A 25154-nucleotide genomic window follows, 5' to 3' on the forward strand; every position below is an offset into this window, starting at 1 on the left:
CAGCCCTATTACATTACAGTGTGTAAAGGGCCCTCTTGTTGTTCTACAGATTATTATTAGGGCCCAAGGACTATGAACATCAGCCCTACTGTATGTCGTCATAGTGTATGAATGGTCCACTTGTTTTTCTAAGGATTTTTTCCAGCCTCCAGGTTTTTTTTTTTGGCTTTCCTAGCATGCTCTTAAAGTCATTAGTAACAGGTTAGAACCTGCTGCCAATAGGATGCAACACCCAGGGCCCTCATACAAAATTTTGCTGCATAGCTCATGCACACTTGCATGTATACAGTGGGCCAAAAAAATCATTTAGTCAGTCACCAATTGTGCAAGTTCTCCCACTTAAAAAGATGGGGAAAAAAAATTCCTCTGTAAAATAAGTATTTAGTCAATAACTAAATTTCATCTCAATACTTTGTTATATACCCTTTGTTGGCAATGACAGAGGTCAAATGTTTTTTTTGTAAGTCTTCACAAGGTTTTCACACACTGTTGCTGGTATTTTGGCCCGTTCCTTTATGCAGATATCCTCTAGAGCAGTGATGTTTTGGGGCTGTCGCTGGGCAACACAGACTTTCAATTCCCTCCAAAGATTTTCTATGGGGTTGAGATCTGGAGACTGGCTAGGCCAGTTGATTTCTTCACACCAAGCTGCTTACCTACTGCAGATTCATTCGTCCCAGCCTGGTGCAGGTCTACAGTTTTGTTTCTGGTGTCCTTTGACAGCTCTTTGGTCTTGGCCATAGTGGAGTTTGGAGTGTGAGTGTTTGAGGTTGTGGACAGGTGTCTTTATACTGATAACAGATGCCATTAATACAGGTAACGAGTGGAGGACAGAGGAGCCTCTTAAAGAAGAAGTTACAGGTCTGTGAGAGCCAGAAATCTTGCTTGTTTGTAGGTGACCAAATACTTATTTTCCACCATAATTTGCAAAAAAAAAAAAACTTTAAAAATCCTACAATGTGATTTTCTGGATTTATTTTTCTTATTGTGTCTCTCATAGTAATACCTATGATGAAAATTACAGGCCTCTCTTATATTTTTAAGTGGGAGAACTTGCACAATTGGTGGCTGAATAAATACTTTTTTGCCCCACTGTACATGTAAAACCTGGTACATGTTTAGATCCCATTGAGCTAAACAACTTCTGCATTGCGTGTCGTAGGCTCTACTTTACAGGAAGTCAGTTATTTTGGAATTTGATAGACTCCTCCTAGAGGATCTAACGATCGCCAACAGTGCCTATGTGATCTCAAGACAGAGAATGCAAAATTGTGGAGGGATTTTTGACATCTCAAACGGGTCAGTCATGATGATGCCTTAAACCTATGCCGAAAAATGGTTAATAACTTTCTGTGTGACATTATATTGAGTGACATCACATTAAGTGACATTATTGTGTGATGCTTTTCTCCAGCATCCAGGGCTTCTTGAATTTTATTTAACATAAAATTCCCCACCATTCTAAAATCATGTCATTATGTTATTGGTATGTCCGCTTTAAATGCATGTGTCCACTGTGTCCAGTGTATTTCTGCGCAGGGTGCTTGGGCCTGCTCATCATTGCTTGCAACTGTATTTCAACATTGGGTAGTAATGAATATGAGTATAAGTGACTTAAATAAGTAAGTAAGTGATAATATTAAATAAAAAGGTTGTTCTCTTTGCAGAACATGTGGTCACACATTTTAGAAGAGATTTTGTGCCAACAGGTCACATGACCTGTAAGTTATTGAAATTAAATTTATACAATTTCTATAAAAAATATTAATAAATATGCAAAGGGGTAATGTTGAACAAAAAAGGTTGTCCCCTCTGCAAAACAGGTTGGCACACATTTTGGGATAGGGTTTGACTTAAAAGTTATTGAAATAAAACTATTCATATTTCTAATAAAAATATTATGAAATATGGAAAGTAATAATATTTAATAAAAAAGGTTGTGCCCTTTGCATAACAGGTGGTCAAACATTTTAAAACAGATTTTGGTGTGATAGGTCACATGACCTGGAAATTACTGGAATAAAATCAATAAAATTAAAATAAAAAATATGAATAAACATGCAAAGTGATACTTTTAAATAAAAAGGTCTGTGCCCTCTGCAGGAGATGTAGTCATACATTTTATAATATATATTGAGGCAATAGGTCATATAACCTGAAAGTTATTAAAATATAATCAATAAAAATGATATAAAAATTATTAATAAATATGCAAATTGGTGATATTTAATTTAAAAAAGGTTGTGCCCTCTGCAGGTCAAGTGGACACACATTTTAGAATAGAATTTGAGTCAATAGGTCACATGACCTGGAAGTTATTAAAATAAAATGATAAGAATTCTGTAAAAAAAATATTTATAAACATGCAAATTGATAATATGCAAAGTCATTATACACTACCATGCATCACACTGACACTAACAGTAACAACATTCATTTATTTATTTTAAATATGAATGTTTATAATATTAATATTATCCGCATTTTAGTCAGCCAGCATTTCATGATCATTTCACTGCATATCGTACTGTGTATGTGACAGATAAAATTTGAATTTGAACAGTAATTTGCAGACGGTCCCTAACTCCCGCAGTAGGCGAGGTGCTTTCTCCGGACTCTACAAATCGGAATCTGGAGGCTGGAGCTCGAATATCCAACGCCCAACGTCAAACCAACTTCACCGCGGTCCGGAGGGGTGCAGGCGTGTGAGAAGCTCGACACACAGCTCATATTTGTCTGTTTGTTACAGCAACAATAAAGGGTCAGAGATTCAGTCCCGTGTTCAGCCTCATCTGTAACCCAACACAACGCAGAGAGAACAGAGTCACGCACACGAGAGGAATAGACGGGCTACACCATGATTTCAGGTAAGAGAACGCTTTAGTTTCCTTTTCGATAGTAAACGTAGATCCACGCAGTGGAGGTGAAAAACAAACAAACAAAAAATAGGGAGTGATGGAGTACTCAGGACTTTACGGTAGTCAAGTGCCTGGAACAGGACGGGCTTTGTTTGAGGCGGAGTCGGGAGTGTTTCCGGTAAAATCTCATGATCCTGCTGGTCAACTTCCGGCCTGGGAATGTCTAAATGATAGAGACAGGGGTAGCTGCGGATCGGAGTAATGAGCGTGTCGAAAGGTCTTTATAATTGGTTGAGAAAGTTGCCTGTTTCACATAAAGGCTAATATTAAACGCTATTGTTCTTTCTAATGCGTTTTAGTAATGCAGCCAACATAATCCTTCATATTAAAATTCCATTCTTTACCTGTAAAATATCGATATTACAAATATTCTTTCTAAACATTCTTCTGCGTTGCCACGGGTTACTGACGTCATCATCGCGCGTTGGAGTCATGGGCGTGGCTAAAAGGGATATATATAGCTCAGACCAGATGAAATGAATTGTTATACCTATTGGATCATTTTTCACGTCTAAAACTAATCCTTCTGTAATACAAAAAGTTTTATTGTTGTACAGTGAGAGAAAAATACCGTTAGATTGATGTGCGCATGCCCAATAGAGCTCGAGCTGTATTCCTTTTAGCCTTAACCGTATTAAACCCATAATCAAAATCAAATTACAATTATTTAAAGAATATAGTACCACAAGCTGTTCATAACATTTTTAATGTAATTTTAATATTTTTGGAATAATATTAACTTTGTATTGGTTAAAACAAGAACAAAAAAGTTACAGAATTAGTCATTCAGAATGTTTTGAACTGACAGTTGTTTTTCTGTAGTTTTGCTAACATTGTTAAGTTTAAAATGAAGTAGTGTGTCCGAGCTAAGTTTTAAGCTAAGAGAAGAAGAGTTTTAGCTTGTTGTGTCCGCTGCACCTTGATACACTTACCGGTCCGGGCCCGATCGACCGGGAGAGACAAACACACACACACACACAGGCATGATGTCTTAAGATCTCTGTTTATTCTCAGCAAAGAGAGCACATTTAAACGGTGCTACGTCCCGAACATCAAAAGAACCATCATTAACATGTCAGTCATAGAGAGACACGGAGACAGACAGGTGAGAGGAGATACATTTACATTCTCCTGATTAAACAAAAGGATTCTAGCAGACAAAAGCCATTCGGATATATCCTCGTCTAGAAGGCATGAGGAAGCACAGTGAGGGATCTGTTTTCAAAGGACAGGAATCTTCTTATTAAATAAAATTGTCTTACAATATTGTAGCGTTTTTTTTCACAGTCGTACAGAAGTATGAACAACAAAACCACATCCAATTTAGCCTTAGCATAAACCAGAGCACATTTAATAGAACACACACAAAAAACATGGCCGAAGCCACTAACACAAACACCTTTCCCCAACAGGGTGAATACACAGCAACCCCTCCCGCAAGGCATGATTGTCGCCAGCTGAAACCCCGCCTACGCCACAATAATATAAAACCTTACATGCATGAAAACTAAAAACACATTGCCTGATAAGGACAAATATGGTTCATAAAACACCAGAATAAGGAGGAGGAGGAGGAGGACAGTTTAGTAACCTTTGAAGTGGCACTCATTAAGTAAACAGACACAATTTTAGCCAATAAACATTTATTTAGTTCCAAATGCAGAGCTGCTCCGTCTTCACAAGTTAAAAAAAATTAATAACCCCTCCACCCAACCCGTACACCCAACCTGCTCATTCATTCATGCTGTAGTAGCAGTCCATAGAACAGAATCCATCAAACTCTCTGTCAGAATGAAATGCTGTGAACACTCCTTTCCGTCCGATGCCACAGTATCGTCTTACATGTCTGTGTTTCGTCTCACAGTAATATGCGTCTGTCGACAACAATTAAACGAACAATTAAATGACGAAAATAAAGAAAAAAATTATTTATATTGACTAACCACACCAGGTCTTGCCGCCGCCATCTTCTTCCTCGCACGCCTATTGCTCCAGCCTACAGAGAGGGGTATAATCTCCGGTCAAGTTGTGATGCTGCAGATATTATTGCATTTAAGCAGCAAAACTAAAACCTCTTTGTAATAAACCACTCAACAAGCAGGATAAGTTCCTCAAATGAAATTACATTTCTACTTTTGTTGCAAATAAAAATGTTGAGACGTCTTTCATGGTGGAAGAACCATGCAAACCACAGCTGCAGAAAAACATTTAGGTTAATAAGGCTACAGTAAGAGAATAAAGTCACACCTGAAGATTTTAATGATTAATGAAGCTACACCTGCTTTTAAAATTAGAGACACATTCTGTTGTCTTCTTCTTCTATTTCTTTAAGATTTTGTCCATTTTGGCGACTAGCTTGTATGTCCATTATCATCAGCTGCTGGACTAAAGTTTGGAACAGCAGTTTGACAGAGAGGGAAAAAAGCTCTAAATCCTCTGCGCTTAACCAGTCACATCTTATCAGAGCTGTATAGATCTAACATGTTATTTTCTTTAATATATTTAAGTCCACCATAAAGTCCTTTATTTACTATATTTGTTGCATTCTATCAGTGTGTGTTTAATTGTTTCTGATGGTCCACTACCTGTATCACCTGTATCCCAGCATTTCTGACAGATCTTTTTTGTACAGCCAAAGCCAAAGGTTTTAAGAATGAAACAAATACTCATGCTGCTTCAGTGTTTTTAGATCATTTTGTCAGGGTGAACTTGAAAAAGAAGCAATAATTCTACAAATATTGATTCCTTGGATAAACCTAATACAAAGAGAAAATAGAAGATTTATTAATATTAAGGTATTTTAATTTATAATAAAAATGCAATGTACTGTAACTGATAAATCTGAAACAAGCTCCAAACCAACTGAATCTACTTAAATAAAGTAATTGGTCTAGTGGCTTCTTTTGCTCATAAAATGTGTTTCTTCTGTTAACAGCTCTACCACTGAGATGGGTTCTACTGATATTTATTTTAGCTGTCATCCATCAGGCTTCTTCTGGTCAGTCTGATTATTTATTCCATATTATCGGTAGCCATAAAGTTACTAAAGCAAGGCATTTAGGCTTTAATCACCTTCAACAAATACTCACTTAAACCCTATTCATCGCTCTAAAGCTCATAAGCAGTTATTTAATCGACATGTTGCTGATGTGTGGTTTAATCTCTCCTCCAGAATATTTTTCACTGAAGGTTGAGTCTCCAGTCTCAGGGCTCCTTGGTTCCTCTGTGTCTCTACACTGTGCTGTCACCAACAACATGGATGTTCGACCCATGGAAGTGCGCTGGTACCGTTCCAATATGTATGACACCCCGGCTCTGTTCTACAAGGACGCACAGATCCAGAAGAGTCCTGTAGATGTTCAGTACCAGGGCAGAGTGTTCCTGTTAGGAGATCTGGAGAAAGGAGACGTCTCTGTGAAACTGGAGAACCTGATGCTAACAGATAGAGGAGACTATGTGTGTCATGTGAAAAGTGATATCTGGTATGATGAGGCCACAGTGACCCTCAGACTGAGAGGTAACACTTAGTGCATCAGTTGACTTAAATGAAAAGTTGATGTTGGATCTGTGTGTTTAATTCTCTCTCTCTCTCTCTCTCTCAGCGGTGGGATCCACTCCTGTTCTCTCCATACGTGAAGCAGGAGAAGGGAAGGTGAATGTTAGCTGTCAGTCACATGGTTGGGTACCTGAGCCATCAATCACCTGGACAGATGAAGACGGGAGAGATCTGAAACATCTCAGTAACGACAAGTTCACCAACAGTAAGATCTACTCATCTACACTTACATTAAAGATCCTAAAAACAGAAATAACAAAGCACTTTTTATTATCCTCAGACTCTGTAGGGACTGTAGATGTGAGCTCGTGGCTGATTGTGTCTCCCTCTGAGTCTGAGTGGATCTCCTGCTCTGTGGGTTTGTCTGATCAGGAGAGAAAAGAAGACAGAATAATGTTACACGTCCCTGCACGTGACACAGGTAATTATTACTGAAATAAACCATTTCCATATGTAAGGATATGTGTAGATGGTGGAACTGAAGAAAAGACTGATGATTATTTTGTGTTGATGTCTATGTGTGCAGAGTCGTTGACTGGATACATCATCATCATCATTCCCGTTCTTCTGGTGCTGTGTGTCGTCGGAATTGCACTGTATTGTGTGCTACGTAAAAAAGGTGGGATATAAACATTGACTTAATAACATATAATGCAGGATCAGGTCTTTATCGGGTCTTTATCAGATCTTTATCAGGTCTTTGTGCTGTCTAATACAGGAGAGTTTTCTCTCTGCTGTAGGTCTGATTCTCTCCAGGAGAAAAGGGACAGAAAGTACAGGAGGTAGGTGCTGGGGTAAAATTCACTGAATTAATAAAATCCAGCTAAATGAGTGATAATAACAGAATATTTATTTACATATAAAACAGCAGGAACTCAGTCAGAAACTGAACCTCTGAATAAAATCCGTGTGGAGAATCAGGATCCGACTGACGCTCCATCTACAGGTACAGTTCCTCACGCTGTGGTTGTAGGTTGGTCACATCTCCTCATCTATATACTTCATACACACACCTGATCAACACTTTATCATCTAATCATATTTTAATTTATCTCTTACTGAGACTTTCTGTTTGTTCCTTTTTTCTGCAAATTTATACAGAACAAAATTTTGAGCAAAGTGTAAAAATATCACCAATGCTACCCCTTTGTAAGCGTCTTTTACAGAAGCTTTAACCTTTATCGCTCTCACAAAATGTATCTCTTAAAGCATTTTATTTATTTATTTTTGCATTTGGGAAGGAAAGCTCTGAATATATATTTTTTATAATGTGTGTGAGAACAGATCCCAATCAGCAGAAATCTTCTGAACAGCAAAATCCAGAAGCAGTGAAAGAAAAAACACACTGTGCAGGTAAATATACGTTAGTGTAGATTAATGGAGTTACAGAACAGATTTGTACCTTAGAGAACTGATGTAGTTAATATCAAATTTTAGCTTGTTTTAGTTTTTATCTTGTCATCTTTTATTTACTAATTTTTATTAATTTAAAATATTTATTTTACATTTTGTACACTATATGCCAGATTGTTTGCTGAAATGTTTCAAAGATCAACACTTTGATTTTTTTTTTAAATACACTGCCTGACCAAGAAAGTTCCAAACTCTAATATTTCACTTCCCATTGTTTTAAGAACCTTACGTAACATTGTAACATTTATTCCCATCTTTCCGTTCTGAAATTTTTGTCAGAGATCTTGTATTGATAAAGACTCTCGCTAAGGTTAAGCTCATGATCAGTAGTGTAGTGTCAGTTCACGTGTGAAAATGATTCCTCATGCTTCCAGAGTCCTTGTATATGTTCCGCTCCATCAGTGAAGAAGAAACCCTCCATAGATGTGATCCTCTGGTGATTCAGTACATTCAGGTGGTCAGCTGACTTCATTTTATTGCCCCATAACGTTACTGAGTCTAGACCTGAGTAACTGATCAACCCCAGATCATAACACTGTCTCCAGAGGCTTGTACAGTGGACACTATGCATGATGGGAGCATCGCTTCATGTCCTTCCCTTCTTACCTTAAAGACACACCCATCGCCCAGGTCACATGACCTTCTTCCATTGTCTTTATGCTCTAGGAATCTGAAGGCTTTTTTCTGATGAGTCTCACTATCAAGTGGTTTTATTATGGGCACACAGCTGTTTAGTCCCAATCCTGAGAGTTATCATCACACTGTGTGTGTTTGTGTGTTGAAATGCTCTTACTGTCACTATTAAATACAGGTCTGCTTTGCTACCGGACATTTCTTACCATGCGACTTCACCAGGTGTTTAAGTGATTTCTCTTCACACACTCATTCAGGATGTTCTTACAACCACATTCTTCCTCCATCACACCTCTGGAAGGTGAGGAACCTTGCCCCAGGTTTCACTTTAGCTCTTTCAAGCTTGTCTTTTGTGAAGTCCAGGGTTTAATAATGTGCTGAACAGTTCTTAATCCGGTTCCAGTCATTTCAGCTTAGTCTCTTTGGTTGTTGTCTTGGCTTGAAGCAGGGCAATAATTTGGCTCTTCTGAAACACATTAACATCTTTTTGATGATTACAGAATACATCATGGTTGTTTATGACATTAAAATATTAAAATATTTGCTACTTTATCACACATGGTGACTTTTCTTGGCTGGGCAGTGTAAGTTCACACAGCACATTGAGATATTAAATGTGTTACTTTGGTTTTTCATAGAAACTATTTTCATGTATAGTTGCTTATAATTTAATAGGAGTGCACTAATACTTAGTTCTGTGTTCTCCACAGGAGAGCAGAGAGGATTCAGCTCTTCCTCCAATACTGATGTACCCACCATATTAGAGACAGAACCTGCTGCCACCACTTCAGCTCCCACCCCCTGTAAAACCAACATAAATCCCATATCTGCTACCACGACCAAAAGTTCCACCCCCACTATCATCAGTTCAATTCCCACATTTGCTGCCCCTGTTGGGGAGAACGCTTCAGAAGACCCAAGTGTGGATAGTTTGACATCTTTATTGGCTCATGGGCTAACTTTAGAAGATATGCCAGTGTCTCAACAAACAACAGCAACTTTAAAGGATAAGGGTGTTAGAGAGAATGCTTCAGAAGACCCAAGTGTGGATAGTTTGTCATCTTTATTCGCTCAACTTTTACAGGAAGCACAAGTGGAGAAACAGAATCAGCTTTAAAGGACAAGTATAAAGATAATTTAATGAAGAAAGAACAAGAAAAAATGGGCAGCATTTTGGAACAGACTGCAGAAATTCAGATTTATGCTTTAATTTACAGGAGATTTGTTATAAACTAAAATAACAAGATGGAACTGCAGAGTAAACAACTCTTTGGGTAAACAAGCAAGAGATAAACGAGGAACAATTGCATGAAAAAATGTTGCAGTGCTTAGCCTGAGCACAGTGCAAAAAGTAGAGTATATACATTGCCATAGAAAATTATTTTCAGGTTTTTTTTTCATATATATTTTTGCATATTTGTCACACTTTAATATTTGAGATCATAAAACGAATTTTAATTTGTTTAAAAAAAGATAACCCAGATAAATACAAAATGCAGTTATTAAATGATTTAATTTAATTGAAAGCTGTCCGAACCTACCTGGCACAAATCCTTTCGAAAGACACTGCTGACCAAAAACGGATTATATTTGCAAAAAAACATTATTATCCCCAAGATTTTTGGTAGATGTACTTCCCATTACATCTAGCATAAAACTAACATAGTGTTTCATAAAAAGAACATCATACCAACAGTCAAAGTATTGGTAGTGTGATGATCCGGGGCTGCTTTGCAGCTTCAGGACCTGAAGGACTTGCCATTAGGAGGACTTAAATTCTGTGCTCTACCAGAAAATCCTGAAGGAGAATGTCCGGCCATTGGTTCATGACCTCAAGCGTACTTGGTTTATGCAGCAGGACAATGATCTGAAACACACCAGCAAGTCCACCTCTGAAAGGTGCAAAAATAACAAAATTAAGATTGTGGAGTTGCCTAGTCAAAGTCTGGACTTGAATCTGATTGAGATGCTGTGGGATTTCTTTCTGACTTTGTGCTTGTTGTAGAGCTCCAATTTTTTAACTACATCTTAACTCATTGAGATAGAACAGGTTTTGATAGATTATATGATGCAAGAGTATTTTTCATACATTTTATTTTGTTCTTTTTACTTTGTTTATTTACAAATAACTCCACACTTAATGTATCCAGTTGTTAAATCTAATAAACCAAACTCCATGTAGGAGGATTCAAAAGTTAGAGTTTGTTGCGTCTCATCGAGACATAAAGAACTGCCAATTCTTGTTTCTGTGAAACATGGTTTAACAGTGAGCTGGCTACCCAGGCTACAGGGCAACTAGAACACAGAGGAAAGCAGCAAATTTTGTGGAGCAGAAAAGTGGACTTATAAAATAAAATAACTTTCATCTTCATATTTACTGTTTCTATCTCCAAGGTTCAAAGCATTTATCTGCACTGAGAACTGTAAATTATTTATAGAAGATGATATATATCCCGCTGGCTAGTGAGTTGTATTGAGTCTGTTTGAAGGAAACAGATATAATCCTGTTTAAGCAATCCACAGATTCATGAGTACACAGAGCCTGTCAGCTGCTAAATTAACAGATGTACCTCTATATACAGATGGTACGCAATCCAGAATTTTTTTTTACTGCAGTGTCTCCGGCGTTTGCTGGCTCTAAGTGGCACTATAACTATAGACTATAGACTTAGTTCATTCTCTCAAGGATTAATGAGCCTCAGTACATGTGGTAGCAGATATGTGCTTTAGTTTTCTAAATTGGATTCTTCTCCACTGGTAAGGTAGGTTTTTAACTTTTGTACTGTTTTTGAAAACACAATTGGTTCATACTGTATACTGTACCTAGTTTTTGCTGTTTGGTAGTGTTGATTGCAGTGTGATTGAAGTAGGTCTAAAGCAATTAGTTCTCAGGTAATTAATCAAGAGTAGTTTCAGGCTTCCTTAAGGTGTGAATTGTGGGCAGGGCTTAGCTACATATATTGAAGGTGTCTCCAATAAGAATATCCTGCAACAAAGGTAGTGCACAGAGAATTGATTTAAACTCTTGTTTGCCAAGAAGTTACAAGTTTTTATAGACAGTTACCTCAGTCTAGCATGTGTCTTCAACCTATCTCTGTCAGTTCTCACAGACCAAGATGCTTTTACTCACACAGCAGAGGCAGATCTCCCAGAAACCTCATCTACCCTCCAGTACTGTCTCATTGTCCTGCACTGGTGGTAGGTGGGCTCTGGAACTGCCAATCTGCTGTAAATAAAGCAGACTTTATCTCTGCCCTAGCTACTCATTACTCTTTTGACTTTCTGGCACTAACTGAGACCTGGATATCTCCTCAGAACTCAGCTACACCGGCTGCCCTATCCTCTGCCTATGTATTCTCTCACACTCCACGAGAAACTGGCAGAGGTGGTGGTACGGGTCTCCTGTTGTCCAAGAGGTGGTCCTTCTCGCCCATCACCCTGTCTCATCTCAGTTTTTCATCATTTGAATTTCATGCAGTTAAGGTAACCTCTCCAATTAACCTCCACATCTTGGTTATTTACCGTCCTCCTGGCTCTCTAGGAAACTTTCTAGATGAAATGGACATACTTCTTAGTCTTTTTCCTTCTGCTAACACTCCTCTCACTGTTCTAGGAGATTTCAACCTTCCATCTGATAAACTCCAATCCTCTTTCCTTCTCCCTCTCCTCAACTCCTTCTCTTTAACCCTAAACAGCTGCCCTCCTACACACAAGGCAGGAAATTCTCTCGACCTTGTTTTCTGCCGCCCTTCCCCAGTCACAGATATCACTACTATTCCTCTTCATAAATCTGATCATTACCTGGTATCCTTCACTATAACCCTTCCCATTCTATGTAAACCTAACCACCAAAATGTCTCTTTTACCCGCAAAAACCTTCACTCTGTCTCCCCTTCCTCTGTGTCTTCATACACCCTATCATTCCTCCCAGACCCAGACTCCTTCTCCTCTCTACCACTAGAGACTGCGACTGAAACTTTCCTCTCCTCTCTCTCCTCATCCATAGATCTCCTTTGCCCGCTGTCATCTAAACCAAGGAAGAAATCTTGTCCTGCTCCTTGGCTATCTGACGTACTGCGCAACAACAGGAGAGAATTAAGAACTGCGGAGAGAAGATGGAAGAAATCACAGCTTGATGCAGATCTCATCTCTTACCAGACTCTTCTTTCCAAATTCTCATGTGATGTGACTTCTGCCAAAACTACCTTCTTCAGACAAAAGTTGGAAGCGTCTGCACATGATCCTGGCAAACTCCACAACATCTTCTCCTCACTACTCAACCCACCGACTCCTCCTGCCCCTTCCTCTCTGACTGCTGACGATTTTGCCACATTCTACGATGGGAAGATTGTAGCAATCCGCCAGTCCTTCGCTCTCAACCAAAGTCCTACGGCAGAACCTCAGGACCTTTCCTTCCCTCCTTTAGCAGAATTTTCCAACTTGTCATCTGACGAGATTCAACAGATCATCTCGTCATCTAACCCCACCACCTGTTCATTAGACCCAATCCCTTCCACAATGCTCCAGGCCATCTCACGAGACCTCCTTTCCTTCACCACAGCCATCATCAACCAATCCATATCATCTGGTCATGTTCCTGCCGCTTTTAAGAAGGCGAGGGTTATTCCCATCCTCAAGAAACCCTGCCTGGACCCATCAGAAGTTAACAACTATCGCCCGGTATCACTGCTCTCTTTTATTTCCAAAATTCTTGAAAGAACGGTTTATAATCAAATGTCTCTTTATCTCTCACAGAACAACCTTAATGATCCAAACCAATCTGGATTCAAAGTGGCACATTCCACAGAGACTGCCCTTCTGTCAGTCACTGAGAAGCTCCATGCTGCTAGATCTGCTAAACTTTCATCTGTCCTCATCCTCCTGGACCTGTCAGCTGCATTTGACACCGTGAACCACAAGATTCTATTATCTATCCTTACAAGCCTTGGAATTTGTGGAACAGCGTGGCAATGGTTTGCTTCTTACCTTAAAGATAGGTCATATGAGGTAACATGGAGGGGATCTACATCTGCCCCACGTAGACTCTCTACTGGTGTCCCGCAGGGCTCAGTACTTGGTCCTCTTCTGTTCTCCCTCTATACCCGGTCTCTTGGTAAGGTCATATCATCGCATGGATTCTCATACCACTGTTATGCAGACAACACCCAACTTGTCCTCTCCTTTCCTCCCTCTGACACTCAGGTTTCCACCCGGATCTCAGCATGTCTGGCAGACATCTCATTTTGGATGGCTGCTCATCAGCTGAAGCTCAATCTCAGTAAAACCGAACTGTTGTTTATCCCTTGTGACTCATCTCCAGGTCAAGACCTTGTGATATCCATGGACAACAACCAAATCACTCCCTCAACCACCGCCCGCAATCTTGGGGTAACCGTGGACAATCATCTGTCATTTTCCCCACACATCGCTAACCTTACTCGCTCTTGTCGATTTCTTCTTTACAATATCAGAAGAATTCGCCCATTTCTTTCTTCACAGGCTACTCAGGTGCTTGTTCAGTCCCTTGTTATTTCAAGACTGGACTACTGCAACTCACTCCTGGCAGGCCTGCCTCTGTCCACGATTCGTCCTCTGCAACTGATCCAGAATGCAGCAGCACGACTCGTTTTTAACCTTCCCAAGTTCTCCCACACCACCCCACTCCTCCGCTCCCTGCACTGGCTTCCTGTAGCTGCCCGCATCAAATTCAAAACACTGATGCTTGCCTACAAAGCCAAAAATGGCCCAGCACCCACTTACCTCTCTGCGCTAATTACACCACGCACTGCACCACGTTGCCTCCGATCCTCCAGCACTGCTCGCCTCATCCCACCATCTCTCAGGGATCGAGGGCGGCATTCATCCAGGCTCTTTTCTGTTCTGGCACCTAGATGGTGGAATGAACTTCCTCTAGATGTCCGTACATCAGAGACTTTGACTATCTTTAAACGACGACTCAAGACGCATCTGTTTCTCCAGTACTTGGACTAACCCCCCTCCCCCCGAAAAAAAAAAAAAAAAAAAAAAAAGAAAACACCTCAGTTGTGTTGGACTAATGGTACTTAGTTATTAACCTAGTTAACCCAGTGTAAGTATGTATCCAATGTTGTAAACATTAAAGCACTTTTTGTAAGTCGCTCTGGATAAGAGCGTCTGCCAAATGCCTAAATGTAAATGTAAATGTAGATATGTTCAAGTGAAACATTTAATGAAATAATCACAGAACTAAAATTACAGTTTAAATTTAGAATTTAAATGAATTGTAGCCCATTTCTTATTATCTTATATCTTATAGATGTTATCATGTGTAACACTCCCGTAGCCAGAAAACAGACTCAGAAAAAGTGAATGTGCACAGGTGTTTGTCAGATTAATGTGCAAAAACTATATGATAAAACTAAATAAGCTACACAGCCTTTATAAGACTATACTTTTATTTAAGTGCGCTCACAATGATGACAAAACTTTATAATTTTGTAAAATAATGAAAGTAAACAGGGATACAGCGCTATTCTTTATCGTTTTCTGTAAACATTGAATTTCTAGTTAGGGATCTCATCCATAGAGTCCGTCTGAAAATGAACTGAAACTCCATGTATACTCGCCTCACAGACGTGAAAAATATATACTTATAGAAAGTGAAATGTCTCCTTTTATATAAACTAATGAAAAACCAATTTCAGATTATGTAATTCGTATGAAACCTCAATAAAGGTGCATCCACTGCTGCAGACGTTTTTTAATCCCTGAAATGGAAGCTACGGAGAATTTCCTCATCATACCATGTGTTGTATTGTTTGTAATCACTCTAAACACAACCTTATTATGCTATTTTACAAATGGAATAGATTTTTTTGGGATTATTTTATAGAATATTTAATTTTTATATTTTATAAAAATGGACCAGCACTGATAGTGGTCCATTTTTATAAAATATAAAAATTAAATATTCTATAAAATAATCCAAAACAAATTTATTCCATATTCTATTCTAGAAATATTCTATGAAAAAATACCAAATGCAATTATTGTGTATATAGTGATTAAAAATGACAGAACGCATGTTGTGATAAGGAAATCTCCTTTTCTTCCATTCCAGGGATTAAAAAACAGATGCAAAAGGTTTGAAATTTGCACAAATTTAAAATGAGGCCTGAAGCACTGCAGGTCTTCAGAAAGGTCTCAGATCCAAGAGGGTTGAAAGTAATCCTCGTCCCAAAAGCTGACTTAAGTTATCTTAAAGTGGGGAGGGGTGCATTTTTGTTTTTCTCACTGACCTCAATGTTTTTGTGTAAGGAGTCTGAATGTATAGGTGTGAACAGCTGAGACATGTTCACACCTGGGGAAATGGGGAAGGGTGAATGATTTGCATTTGAATGTTGTCTGACATTGTAAAGCACACACAGTAACACAAACAACAACAACAACAACAACAACAACTGAGAATGAATAGCGAATCACGAGACCCTGATTATACTGCATAAATATTATTTAGTACAACAAAATTCCTGGGAAAAAAAAATCATATGAAACATTTACACAAATGTAAGACTTTTTTTGTTATTCTAATTTTCTATTCTAAAAGTCTATTTTTTCAGTTATTTCTGTATTTAAAGGTTGGGATTTTTTTTAAATGTAACATATTTTTTTAAAATAATAACAATAAACAGATACAGAGATAGGCTATATAACAGTTCATTCTTTGTACAAGTAAAATTGTAAGCTAGTGAACTTGATCGTCTAAACAGCAATTTTTTTTTAAACTCATTATTGTACAGTAAATATCAATAGCTCTGGTTCTGATTTTTCATGTTTGTTGTATAAAGTACTCGGATGTGGAAATAACCATCACTGTAGTATTTCTATGATACAGTACAACATATTATGAGTTAAAAATGGCAATTGCAGCCGTTTTGCAAAATGTCCCTTTGCACCACCTGGCGGTCATTTCATAAATGACTTTGAAATGCGACTGATTGGTTGCTGTCGTTTTGCTGTGGCAGTGAGCATGGCAGTAATAGGCATTCTGGTTGACTACCTACTGTTTGTACCCCTCTGGGCCATCTGTGCTTTTTTCCAATCTGAAGCCATGGTTCAACAGGGACATCTGTATTTATCTTTTCTCCTGTTTCTAAGTCGCTCTGGATAAGAGCGTCTGCCAAATGCCTAAATGTAAATCTCAGAGATCTAGTAAATGAACAGTTTACACAATGGCTTGCTATGAAATATCCATCAAATCTATCAAAGTAGCAAAATTGGCATCTTCTCAAAAAAACTAGAAGACTGTTACTTTGGCAACAACATGCATAGTACATGCCAGGGCATGAGACAGCGGCCTACTTCCGTGTTCAGATACGCTTCGCTTCCATATTTGATTCAATATGTGCCCAAGTACGCTGTACTAAGACCACCTCTTCCAGTGGACATGGGCACAGTTCCCAAGCATGGAATCATTGTGTGATTGTGTGTTCAAAACAGTACTTTGGGTCAAGTGTTCTCGGAAATGATCCCAGGACCCTAATGTGAAAACATCCATAGAGTCCATCCTCCCAGAACTGAATGCATTCTAAGCCTGTTTCATCAATCAAAATTATGACACCTTTCTAAAATTACCCTGTTCCCAGTGTCTGACACAGGTGACACAGACTGAGGTTCTTATCAGTTCCAACGAAAAGGTCCCATACAAGCAGCTGGTTGAGAACAGCCCCATCTATGGGCAAGGAAATTATCCAGTCCTAACTATTGGGAAAAACCAAAAGCTCACTGAGCTTATTGTAGATGTCAGGAAAAGGCTCCCACTATGTAACTGTTATTAGAATCAGGTATACTGTTTAAGTTTATGTAATTCTTTCAGTTAAATATATGAATATTTTATGTTTAATTTAAAACATAATGATTTAACTAAGGGGAGCTACCATAAGTGGGACTGATGGTGAGCAGGTAGAACGTTTCGATTTCATAGGCTCCAGGAACCTACCATGGTGATATCAGTAAAAATACACAGAAGTGTCTCTGTTTCATTAGAAGGTATAAAAAGCTGGGCTAAGCTGCCAACCATTCAGAGATGCCTACACAATACGCATGCTGAGCATCCTGACCAGAGGTCTCTCAGTGTGATTTTTGTGAATAGATTTGTCTTAGGTAAAAGAGTAGATCTGGGAGACTCATGGCCTTATGGTGAATCGGTATGGTTGGATGCTGTTTTCACCATTCTTATTGATCATTCAGGTTTGTTGATGGTGGAGTGAGTGGAAACTTTACTTCCCAGGGAGCTCTCATGTCTGTTTTTCCTTCTGGCTCTCCTTTTCTGTTATGCTGTCATGGTTAATCCAGCTGAAGTCCCTGCTTGCACTCTGCACTAAATATACCTTATAAATGAGACTGTGACCATTCCTAATTGTTTTATATATATATATATATATCCCTCCCTCTTCCTGTTTTTTTTCTGTTGAACTCCTGAGCTGCCAGTAAGCCAGACCCACTCTGCCCTCTGAACCTGTCTGATTCATCCTGGTGCCCCATTTCTAGTTGGGGATCTCATTGAATGAAGGCCCATGAGGTCTGCTTGGGATACGTGTGGAGACTGGGGATGGTTCGACTTTGACGATGAAGATGATACTCGATTCGGCTGATGCAGACAGCTGTTCTCTGTTGACTTGTGATTCAATAGTTCAGGACTGAATTTCCTACAACCAGTTTTGTACTTAACAATAATTCTGGCTTCCACAGACAGGTTGGTTATGTGCTCATGTGGTAGATTAATTTAATAAGGTGAGCCTAGCGACAACTCATTATATGTATAAAAGACACCTGTCCACAGAATCTCTATCGTCCATTCAAACCTCACCACCATTGGCAAGACCAAAGAGCTGTCAAACGACACCAGGGACAAGATTGCAGACCTTTATAAGGCTGGAATGGGCTACAAGGCCTTCAGCAAGAATCTTGGTGAGAAGGAGACTGGCATCGACTCGAATCGCTGTGTTTGGAGGAAGAAGAATGCTGACTATGACCTTAAAAACACCATCCATACAGACAAGCATGGAGGTGGAAACATTATGTTTTGGGTCTGTTTCTCTGCTAAAGGAACAAGCCAACTTTGCTGCATTGAGAAACTAATGGACTGGGCCATGTATTGTAAAATTGTAGATAAGAACCTCCTCAAAATGGGTCGTGAATGGGTGTTCCAGTATGACAATGACTCAAAACATAGCACCAAGGCAACAAAGGAGTAGAAGAAGCACATTAAGGTCATGGAGTGGTCTAGCCAGTCTTCAGACCTTAATTATATGGAAGATTTATAGAGGGAGCTAAAACTTTAAGTTGCCAAGTGACAGGCAAGAAAGAGTTCAGCAAAATCCCTCCTGAGAAGTGTGCAAACCCGGTAACCACCTACAAGAAACATCTTACCTCTGTGCTTACCAACAAGGGTTTCTACTTGGTAAGTTAAGGGATATAAAATACCCATGTTAGTTTGACTTCAGAGTCTCTAATGCTTATCTATAAATGTTATATCGGTTAACTTATCTGTATAAAAAGCGAATTGAGTCAATACCCGGTTCATTTAAACATCACTCCAAACATGTAGATACTTCTGAGGAAGCACTGAAAATATCAAATCCATCTAATCTAAATATCAAACCCAAAATACCTTTAACCCATCATTAGAATTGCAGAAACATTCTTTTACACATTCTAGTGGTATATAGATTTATTCATATATTTTATTTTTATTAACGAGTACCACAGAGCTCTGCTGAGGAGGTTTGGGTCAGAGGGGTGACGAATGGCCTTTTGGAGCTACTGGAGGAGAATGAACAAGCTGTTAGAGGGGCCTGTAGTCCTTGAGGGCCTGGGTGACTACGCAGCAGCTTTAGGAGTGATGTTTGGTCAGGTCTGTGCTCTGAACATACAAACAAATGATTTCTATTGGACTTGGAGAGACACGCTCCCGTCAGATTCACATGCTGAGAAACAAACTCTTGTTGCCATAGACTCTTCCTTTTTGTGTCTGACAAAGTCAAATCTTTGCTAGTTTTTAATAATGGTTATGATATTGTAATATAAAAGAATCAATAAGATATTGATTATCATCTTGTTATCCAGGTATTTTACTGAGCTAAATAGAACCTGTATTCTTCTCTTTTATGAAGATCACTGTTTTAACTTTGACTAGTTGTGTAAGAATACATTTTTTAAGTAATGTTTGTGTTTTAATATTTGGGGTATTGTTAGACCAACTTGTTTTTATAGAAAAAACAATCACTTGAACTAACTACATCAATAGGCTACAATGACAACTTACTTTTGAAAAGTTGGGTCACCCCTAGAGAAAAGTCACCCCTAGAGAAATATAATTAATTGAACCCACAACCAATACTACTTAAGCTGATTTGAATAACAAGTTGAGTCAACTTAAGATTTTGAACTGGGTACACGTTGTGTCAACTAAACAGCAATGTAAAATTTCAAGTTTGGCCAGCAAATTTCTGTAAAAGTTGAGTAAATTTAAAAAAGCTGTGCAACTTGTTACTAAACTTTTTTAAGTTGAGGCGGCCTGTTGTTTTTCACAGTGTGAGGCAAATTTATTCACAAAAATGCTTGGCTAAAGAAAAAGTTTTTTAGCCTAGACTTAAACATTGAGACTGTGTCTGAGTCCTGAAAGGCTATTCCATTACTGCGGGGCTTTGTAAGAAAAAGCTCCGCCCTCTACTGTAGTTTTCATAATATACTGTATACTGCAGCCTGCATCCTTTGATCGAAGTAGGCATGGCAGATCATAAGACACTAGCACTTGTTTACACACCTAGTTGAACACCCAGGCAGTAAGGTGTTACAATAGTCCAACCTAGAGGTGATAAAATAACAAAACAACAACAAAATTATTTAACTAAGCATAACACATACTATTTCATAAACCGTTTAGCAGACATGTAATACACATCATATTAAATTTTATTGTGAACACATGGAAACACTTAAACAATAATCATAGCATAACATAAGTTACTCTTACTCTCTTGTATTGAGCACAATAGCAATTAAATCAAATATCAAGTACCTCAGATTCAAGTGATAATCAGTCCTTCGTATAAGTAAAGAGCGGTATAATCATACCATCAGTGTCCCTGAGATGACCAGCAGCCGATGCACTTCCCCGTCTCACATGTTACTGACTGCAGTCTCCTACACACAGGTTTTTATACACAGACCCGATACTGTTACGTCATAGTTAGTTAGGGGTAGAGACTGTGAGGTGGCAATTCTCTGTCACAGACGGTGCTTGTATGTTAAGTCTGTACCTTTGCTCCATTAGTGACTGTGAGGTGATGCATACTGTGATGTTATACTCTGATCATTTCACAGTTGTTCCTTGTCGAATTACTTCAGCTCCACAATTTTACTTATTTTAGCTTTTCAAGTACTCTGTGCTCCTCTTTCAAATGAGCAAACTTTGCCAATTGTGCTGTTTCATGCATAGCTAATTGTGCGATGCATCCAGCAGGACAATCCCCTGGTTTGACCTTTGTTAGACATACGCCTATTTCTTCTTCCTCAGTATCTCTCCAAAGGAACCTGTGGAGATGCTCGACAGGCTCTTCAAGCCAAATGTCTCCAAGAGCAGCAAATACTCCCTTTCTAAATCAAAGCTAGACAGCTCTGATAGGGTTGAGTACATCTGGTTTTTTTAGCAGGAGATCATGCATGCTCAGGCCATTGAATTTTTGGCTACTATTCCAGACCAGCCGCACCGGAGTGGTTGTTGAGTGAGGGGTTTGATGCCACTTAGTGGCTGAAATATCAAACTGGTCCCTTTCACTTCTCAACCTCTTCTTTGGTGAGTTTCATTGCTGCTCCTCTTTCGACCATATCTTTCGACCTGAGCTGCGTAAATACCTCGCCATTCTGGTACTCTCCTGAGTTGTTTTTCCGTTCTTAGGAAAACACCAGTTCCACCCCACTTCTGTTGTATGGAAGGGTGGATGGGTCCTGAATCTATGGATACTTTGTATTTACATTTACATTTAGTCATTTGGCAGACGCTCTTATCCAGAGCGACTTACATTTTTATCTCATTATACATCTGAGCAGTTGAGGGTTAAGGGCCGCGCTCAAGGGCCCAACAGTGGTAACTTGGTGGTTGTGGGGTTTGAACCTGGGATCTTCCAAACCGTAGTCCAATGCCTTAACCACTGAGCTACCCCTGACCCCTGTATCCCAGTGTGGAGACTTACTGTGGAAATCTTTTTCAACATAGGTGAGACCCTCTCTTATGATCTCAAGTTCCTTCTCTTCTGCTAGAGTAATTTCTTTTCCTCCTGGCTGACAGTTACCACAGCGGCACCCAACACTCTTTGGTTCACAGGCTGCCCCAATACTGTCCCATTTTCACCACTCAAAAAAATCCTGGTTACTTGCCAGTGACCTTTTTGTTTCAGTCACATGACTTTTCCCTCTTTGGATTATCTTGGGAATCTTTGTGTGTAATATAAATTGTGTCTGAGGCCAGATCTATCAGAGTGCCTATTATTTGTCCTGTATTAGCGGTTACTTCTATCAACATTATGATAACAGATAACATTATGATAACAGTACCAGTCTCTACAAGTGTCTTCAATTTCACTCCTTTCTTAGTGGCTGACGTTCAAAAAGCCCTAAAAGGGCTGGCTCCTAAAAAACCTCCAGGACCTGATCTTATAAAGCCCTACTTCTTAAAAATAGCTGCTGATTATGTAGCACAGCCTCTAACGCACCTTTTTAATCTTACTCTAGAGAGCAATACTATTCCCAAAATATGGAAATCTGCATTTAAACTGTTTCTATTAATTTATTTGCCTATATTTTTATGTTTTTTTTTTGTGTGTGTGTGTGTGTGTGTGTGTGTATGTAATGTGATGGAATTTAGCTGCCTATCTTGGCCAGGTCTCCCTTGCAAAAGAGATTTTTAAACTCAATGGGCTTCTCCTGGTTAAATAAAGGATTTTTAAAATTAAAAAATAAAACTAATACAGCATATAAAGAGAGAACCCAGGTATTTATATGTGGTCACCACGTATAAAGCTTATTCTCATGTGAAGAGGGCAGGAGATGTAGGACCTCCCCTCCTAAAATTCACTACCATCTCTTCTTTTTTCCCACATTGATGTACAGATTTTATGCATTACACCACTTCACCACCTTAACAATATGATTTGATATAAGCATTGTTGGTTACGGCTATTGGATGTCTAGAAGTCCAATATCCAGTTACAGAGAGATGGCTTCAATCCCAGCACTATCATTTTGTTGCTAGTGTCTGCAGAATAATAGTGGAATACGCAGAACTAAGTCTATAAAGAGCAGCCTGGCATATGAATTCATGCCCTCCTGGTAAGCAATAGCAAAGTGGATGAGAGCTGACACTGCATCAGACACTGACTGATTCTTCCTGTAGGTATACTGGTGTAAGTCTACAGTGATGTCCATTGTGTCCTATATGTGCGAGAAAACCAGCCCTTCAAAGCATTTCATAATAATAGGTGTGAGGTCCATTGGATGATAGTCATTCATGCCATCAGCTGCGTTTTAGGCACTGGGATAATAGCGGACTTTTTAAAACAAGCAGAAACACTAGCTTGGGACAGACAGGTGTTAAAAATATCTGTAAGCACTTCAGTGAGTTTTTGAGCAAACTCTCTTAAAACCCGTCCTGCTGCTTTATGAGGACTGATTCTCTGTAGCGCTCTCCTCACATCCACCGTGGACATGCTAAGGGGCAGCTCATCCAATGAAGGTGTGAACCTTTGTGTGTGGGGAGAATTGGATGGCCCGAAGCGAGCATAGAAAGCATTCAAGAGCATCAGTAAGTGGTGGATTCAAAGAATTTTTAACCACCATCCTTTTGTATTTTGTTCTTCTCTGTATGCCATTCCACATCTTCCTTGTGGCTTTGTTATTTTCCAGCACAGGATGATGAGTAGGGATCAACAGAATGGATGCCTGGTCAGAGAGGTGAGGTGGGGGCATAACACCACTATGTATGCTTCCCATTTGTTGGTGTAAACATGATCTAATGTATGGTTGCCTCTGGTTGCTATAGAGAAATGCTGGTAAAAACATGGGAAAATAGTCATCATGTCTGGTTAAAATTTCCTGCTACCAGGATAAAAGCCTCCTCATGTTTAGTCTGGTACGGCATCATTAGAAGACATGAGATTAGTTTACATTGTTATTCTTAGGATACCCAGTTATACATCTCATCAAAATCAGGTGAAATATTCAAGTTGTCTAGACTAACTGAGTGTGTAAAAAATATAAAATATTGGATGACTGATAATTTTTTAATACTAAATTCAGATAAGACAGAGATATGACCAGTATACGAAAGCTCTTACAATTCAGCTTACATTTGGAAGAATGTACCATTACTACCAGCTCGACAGTAAAAGACCTAGGTATAATATTAGACAGTAACTTATCCTTTGAAAATCATATTTCCAATATTACAAAACCAGCCTTTTACCATCTTAGAAATATTGTTATAATATTGCTAAAAGCTGTGGAACATTCTATTTGTATTTGATGCAGAAAAACTAGTTCATACATTCATGACCTCCATATAGGACTAGTGTAAAATGCAGCCAAAATGAGGTCTCGCCAGATCAAGAAAATATTATCATATAACCCCAATACTATTATCCCTGCACTGGCTACCTGTTAAGTTTAAAATTTATTACAAACATTACAGTGGAACCTCTGATTACGAGCATAATTTGTTCCGGAAGTGGGCTCGTATTCCGAAACACTAGTAAACCAAATTTAATTTTCCCATGAGAAATAATGGAAACTCAAATTATTGGTTCCACAGCCCCAGAAAAATAAATACCTAAAAATAATTAATACGAAATATAAAGTATAAATAAAACAAATTAACCTGCACTTTACCCTCTAAAAAAAGTAAAAATAAATCCCGACAGATAAGTGTTTCTGTTTATGCGCACAGGCGCTGTGTGTGTGTGTGTGTGTGTGTGTGTATGTGTTTGGATCTGTTATGTGTGCGCGCGTGTAATTTGACACCATGCCTGTTCACAAACACACACATACTAAAGGCAAGAAAGAGAATGTGTGTGTGAACTGGCACGGTGTCAAATTACGCGCGCACACATGACGCTCAGGGAGAAAACGGTGTCTCCGTTTATGCGCGCAGGCGCTGTGTGTGTGTGTGTGTGTTTGTGTATTTGGGCCTGTCGTTATGTGTGCGCGCGCGTGCTAATTTGACTCCGTGCAGGTATATTGCGTCATATAAAGGTCCATGTCCCCCGACGCAAGTCCCGCGTTATAGGCAGGGATCTCGGAGCATTGCAGATGGTTTTATCCACCCACGGCTTCTGGCTGGGAAACGTTCTGATAGTCTTTTTTTCCACGGTATCATCCGCTAGTTACCAGATGAATCCCACAACCGCTTCCGTAAACACACTGATGTCATCGGAGCTGTTTCGGAACATGTTCCTGTCTGCGTCATCGAGTGCATCCTGCGTCATCGAGTGCATCCTGTAACACGGCCACCGATTGGTCCGTCCAGCGCGCAACCTCCATCTGAACTGGAACTTCCTGTTTAAGCCTTTGCTTTTATTTTGCCATGAGGAAGATGGCGG

General features: G+C 39.2%; 1 protein-coding gene across 1 annotated transcript; it reads left to right on the forward strand.

Moving 5' to 3' along the window:
- Positions 1 to 2646: 2646 nt before the first annotated feature.
- LOC128508810 (butyrophilin subfamily 1 member A1-like) lies at positions 2647 to 9889 on the forward strand. Its single transcript, XM_053480285.1, has 10 exons — positions 2647 to 2867; positions 5854 to 5916; positions 6091 to 6435; positions 6521 to 6679; positions 6755 to 6895; positions 7001 to 7093; positions 7215 to 7256; positions 7343 to 7420; positions 7759 to 7827; positions 9231 to 9889. The coding sequence occupies exons 1-10, from the start codon at positions 2858 to 2860 to the stop codon at positions 9635 to 9637; spliced, it is 1407 nt and encodes a 468-aa protein (XP_053336260.1). The 5' UTR covers positions 2647 to 2857; the 3' UTR covers positions 9638 to 9889.
- Positions 9890 to 25154: the final 15265 nt, after the last annotated feature.

This window comes from Clarias gariepinus, chromosome 20 (assembly GCF_024256425.1).
Source record: "Clarias gariepinus isolate MV-2021 ecotype Netherlands chromosome 20, CGAR_prim_01v2, whole genome shotgun sequence".
Taxonomy (NCBI): Eukaryota; Metazoa; Chordata; class Actinopteri; order Siluriformes; family Clariidae; genus Clarias; species Clarias gariepinus.

What these genes read in the sequence shown, in the direction of transcription:
- LOC128508810 (XM_053480285.1), top strand. An exon ending in AGTGACCCTCAGACTGAGAG is followed by an intron (nt 6,436 to 6,520) that starts GTAACACTTAGT and finishes TCTCTCTCTCAG; the next exon opens with CGGTGGGATCCACTCCTGTT. An exon ending in CGTCCCTGCACGTGACACAG is followed by an intron (nt 6,896 to 7,000) that starts GTAATTATTACT and finishes CTATGTGTGCAG; the next exon opens with AGTCGTTGACTGGATACATC.